The sequence below is a fragment of the Bison bison genome, unplaced genomic scaffold (assembly GCF_000754665.1).
Source record: "Bison bison bison isolate TAMUID 2011002044 unplaced genomic scaffold, Bison_UMD1.0 scf7180017864484, whole genome shotgun sequence".
In the NCBI taxonomy this organism is placed as follows: Eukaryota; Metazoa; Chordata; class Mammalia; order Artiodactyla; family Bovidae; genus Bison; species Bison bison.
In genome coordinates, this window is record NW_011495044.1 from 4924595 (window position 1) to 4929572 (window position 4978).

General features: G+C 54.6%; 1 protein-coding gene across 1 annotated transcript in view; it reads left to right on the top strand.

Annotated features, from left to right (window-relative positions):
* Window positions 1-882: 882 nt before the first annotated feature.
* Window positions 883-4978, top strand: part of LOC105004991 (bone morphogenetic protein 8B-like) — a 16376-nt gene continuing 12280 nt past the window's right edge. The window contains 3 exon segments of the mRNA XM_010862815.1: window positions 883-1172; window positions 1795-1882; window positions 4359-4497. Coding sequence (XP_010861117.1) covers window positions 883-1172; window positions 1795-1882; window positions 4359-4497 — 517 coding nt within the window.

A 4978-nucleotide genomic window follows, 5' to 3' on the forward strand; every position in this document is an offset into this window, starting at 1 on the left:
ATGCCCCCACCTCTGCCACCCTGCCAAGAAACCACGAACAATCTGAAAGCAGGGACCAAACTGGCTCTCATGCCTTCCCCCAAGCTGTCCCCCCACCCCTGTGTGGTCAGCTCTCAGGGAAAGTGGAAGCAGTGGGAGGCAGGGAGCACCGAGAGCCAGGGGAAGGAGACAGAGCAGGGCCAGCCTCCCCGTCTGTGCGGATCACACTCCCCTCCCCTGGGACCCGAGTCCCTGCAGGGCCCTGCCTGGAGGACCGTGGTCTCAGCAAGTTGCTCTCAGGCAAGAAGAATCTTGTGAACAGGTGACCTCCCTTCCCATCCCAGTATCGCCACCAAAGCAAGTCCAAGTCCAGTCGTTTCACACAGGCTCCAAGTCTGCAATTCCACGTGAAAGACCCCTAACCTGACACATGATGCCCAGCGGTCCTCTGCCCCCCTGGGCCTCCGTTTCCTCATCTATGCAGGGTGGCCCCGAAGGCCTTTCCAACTCCCACCAAAGAACATGCCCCCCGCCCTCCCCGCCCGCTGGTGGTCCCCCACCCCCACACCCCAGGGGTGAGGCAGGCTCGGGGAGGGAGCACACGGCCAGTCCTCACAGGCACGCACTCCCTGCGGGACAGAGGGCGTGTGTCACCATGACCACGTCCTCCTGGAAAGCCCCACAGCTCAGGTCTTTCCCGGGTTGACCTGGAGGAGCCGCATCCTCCTTGCTCACATCTCCTGGGATCTATTTTTGGCCGTGGCGGGCTTGATGTGGTGCGGCAAGTGGGTGCCGCTTTTAATTTGGGCTCTGAAGCCGGCTGAGGTCTGGATGGTAATTATGAGCATGGAGCCATTTATGGAAACAGATCCTGAAAAAGTCAGTAATGAGAACTGACTAAAAATGCCCCAGGATGAAGCAGTGCTGAGATTCCTGGGTGGGAGGGAGCCCTTCAGGAGGCAGAACTGGGAGGTGATGGAGTCCGCGGCTCTCCCAGGACCTGGGGCCGCAGAGACTGGGTCTTGTCTTAGGTCTGAGGGGCCCCTTGGCCTCGTTACCAGTGGGACCAGCCAGACAGGCCCAGCCCGTTCGCCTCTGGGGCCCCGAGGGAGCCTGTCCTCCTTGTCGGACTGTGAACAGAGGCGAGTCCCACAGCAAATTGAGAACATGGGTCCTTCAGATGGAGGCCTGAGGTGACCTGCAAGCCACTCCCAGACCAGCAGGACACCTCAGTTCAGGGGCTCCACTGCTGGACACTGAATCGCTGTCCTGGGGACCAGGGGCCCTTGGGAAAAGGGGCCAGACATCCCCTCTCTGGGCGCCGGAGACATGAGGGACTGGATGAGCAGAGCGCTGAAGCCTCCCATTTCCACCCAATTGTTCAGTCTCTGCCTCCAAATTGGTCACCGTCCAGAGGACAGATGAGCCAGGGATGGGGACCCTGGGACAGGGAAAGGGAGAGACTGGCAGGCTGATGTGTGGAGTCAGGGGAGGGCAAGGGGGCTGTTACAGCTGGACTGAGAAGAAAGTAGCCTTCATACTTGGTGGGATGGGGCAACCCCTGGGAGAGGGCTTCAAGGAGGGTCTCCGGGGTAGGGTGTTTACACCAGAGGGTCCAGGAGACCACGAGGATGGGCCAGGCCAGCTCAGGAGGCCTGGAAGCAGAGCCAAGCTTAAGACCCTCCTGTGGGCCCTGAGGGGCTAGGGAAGGGCTTCAGAAAGGACTGTCAGACAGGGCAGAAGATTCCAGGCTCTCAGCAGCCACAGCAAACTGGGGGAAGTTGGTGAGTTTTGAAGTCTTACTTTTTTGGTCAGAAAGAAGGTTCAGATTGTCCGGGTGACTGTAAATTTTGTTGAGGGCACAAAAATAGCCAAAGCCTATGTAGGTTTCTGGGCGGTGGACGTAGGGTGTGGCATCTGGAGCTCTAGCCTGTGAGTGGTGGGTGCAGGGCCTCAGAAGTGGAAAGGCAGAATGAGGATCACGGACATGGTGTCGGTGGCCGCCTCCTGCCCACAGAGGGCCCTTCCCTCAGCAGGAGAACCTGCAGCTGGTTTATCAGAGGCTGGAGGAGAAGGTTGAGGCTCCAATTAGCACTTACTGGTGAGTCATGTCTGCTCATTGTTCGGAGGGCCACATTAAGGTGATCCAGAAGGTAAATTCATTTGCTGCTGCTTCCCCAGACAGAAGGAATTGGCAACCCTCTCCAGTATTCTTGTCTGGAGAATTCCATGGACAGAGGAGCCTGGCGGGCTACAGTCCATAGGGTTCCACAGAGCCGGACATGACTGAGTAACTGAGCACACCCCCTAGACAGAAAAGCTGGATCAGTGATTAAACATTTTGGGCAGCTTTTATAATTTTTGGAAAACAAATATGTGCCTGTGGAGCCAGACGTAGCTTTGTCTTCTCTCTGTGCTCAATGAAGAGCTTTGTGGCTGTCCTTTCATATTTTTGCCAGTGTGTCTTTGGAACTCTTGTGTCAAAGAATAAATTCAGGATATTGCAAAAGCATGTTGCCAAAGTCCTCTCCATGGTTCCTATCAGCACCATATATGGGAATATGCACAACAGCACTTACTTATTTCCTTCTCGCAGGTCATGCTAAGCACCCACGGACAAGCCCCCCAACCCCTTCCAATTCCTTGAGCCCAGGTCACTCTGTAGTTCACTTACAATAGAAATGACAGCCTCTAGTTTACTTGTCTTGTTTGTTTCCATTCTGTCTCCCCCATTAGACTGGAAACACTATGCATGCACCATCTTTAAAAAAAAAATTAAATTTATTTATTTGACTTCACTTAGCTTCACTTAGCTTCACTTCACTGGGTCTTAGCTACAGCATGGTGGTGGTTTATTCACTAAGTCATATCTGACCCTTGTGACCCCATGGACTGTAGCCTGCCAGGCTCCCTGTCCATGGCATTTCCCAGGCAAGAATACTGGAGTGTGGGTTGCCATTTCCTTCTCCAGGGGATCTTCCCAACCCAGGGATCGAACCCGTGTCTCCGACATTATAGGCGGGTTCTTTACTGCAGAGCCACAGGGGAAGCCCCAGGATCTTTAGTAATCACATGTGGGATCTAGGTTCCTGACCAGGAATGGCCCCTGGGCCCCCTGCATTGAGAGCATGGAGTCTTAGCCACTGGACCACCAGCAAAGTCCTTTGAGTGCACTGTCTGGTTCTGTCTTGTTCATTGCTGTGTTCCCAGTGCTCAGAACAGTATGCTTTCACGTACAGTAAGAACTTGATACATTTGTTTATAAATTGCACTTGATAAATGAATGGATTAATAAATGAATGATGAGTACATTCGTTTAGATAATAATCACTCAAAATCTCCCCTTCCCCTCCACCCCTTGATCTTGGAACTGCTAACACAACCTCTCACATCTTCGCTCAAAGTTAGGAGAATGCAAGTCAAACTCATCCCAAACTCCTACTGAACAGCCATTCCTCCCAGTCCATTGCCTGACTGTTTACAAAGTTCTTTCATGACCTCGTGAGGAAAGCTGGGCTGTCTCCTCATTCTCAGTTCACACAAGAGGAGACCAGGTCCAGAAGGGGAATGTCCATTCCTGGTTAGTTCAGGGACAGGCCTGCAAGGAAGCCCTGACCCCTGGCCAGAGCTCTCTGGGCTGCCTTAGGCTGCCTCCCTGGCCGAAGCACGCTTGGTCTGCACAGTTAACAAGGGGGACAGAGGTGCCAAAAAATATTTTCTTAGAACACCAACTTTTGGAAAAATCTCTCTCCTAACTCAAGGCCACAGGCACTGAAAATCCAAAGTGGCCTCTCCCTCCCTCCCCACTAACCCTAACCCTAACCAATTTCTAATGAAAATCATTTTCCTAAAAATGTCCCACCGCCAGCGCTTGCCTGGAACAGCTGGGGGCAGGCAGTTTCCTGTGCGGGAACTATGGGGTGGGGGTTGGGTGGGCATCGCTTTCACAAACCCACAGCACGGAAGCTGGGAGCTGAGGTCAGTACAGGGGAGCATATGTGGGCCCCCAGGTCAGCAAGGGAGGGAGACCACAGAGCTTGGTGCCCACGGAGCTGGCAGGTCAGTGGTTGTTCCCCCAGTCCTGGATCCAACGTGAGTCAGTGTCAGGCCTGCAGACAGGTTCCCAGGGACCCACCTGTCAGCCCCCTCTGTGCCTTGGGGGCAGATACACCTAAGGATGCTTTGAGAGGGGTCCGGCACAGGGCATGGCTGGGCGACCCCTTTTCATTCTTGGGGTCACTCCCTGGAACAGCCAACAGCCTGGACCTATTTCACCCTGCAGATCAGGGCTGCTTCCATAGCCACGTAACAAAGGTGGTCTCTGCAGTTACCTAATCCACGGAAATTGTCCCCAAAGCTGTGTATGTGTGTGTCTGTAGGGAGGAGGGGACTCGTGTGGTGATATTCATGGCGAGCATCACTTGGTGAAGGTCCGGAACCCTGCCCACCAGGCCCTGCCTGTGTGGGAGGACCTGGATCTGCCCGTGTTGTGCTGCCCACGAAACAGCCTGGCTCTGGGTGGGCATTTGCTGCGGGTCCAGCCCCCATCAGACGATGGGGGTTCTGTTCCCTCCTCCCTGGTCTGGGGATGAAAAGCCCATCTCCTTGCCAAACACGTGTGTCCACTGGCCCCGCCCAGCACAGCTGTTTGCCCATCCCTGGACCAGGTCCCCACCGCGAGGACAGGAAGTGCTCCCACATCCGCCTCCAGCACCAGCCTGGTGACTTGTGGTCACTGAGTCCAGTAGCCAGAGAGAGAATTTTTAAAAAGACTCACAAACATGTAATTAAAATCTCAGTGTTGGTTTTAGGGGAAGGCTTGGGGCGGCTCCCACCTCTGCTTTGTGGAAACACAGATTTTTAGTGTTTGAAAGTGACAGGAGGCTAAGTGAGACGCCCTAAATATACTGTCCTGGGCATTTCCGGCAGCTGGGGAAATGTGGGGTTTACTCCACTCCTGCGGTCTCTCGCCCAGACAGTGAGAGCAGCCCCGCCACCA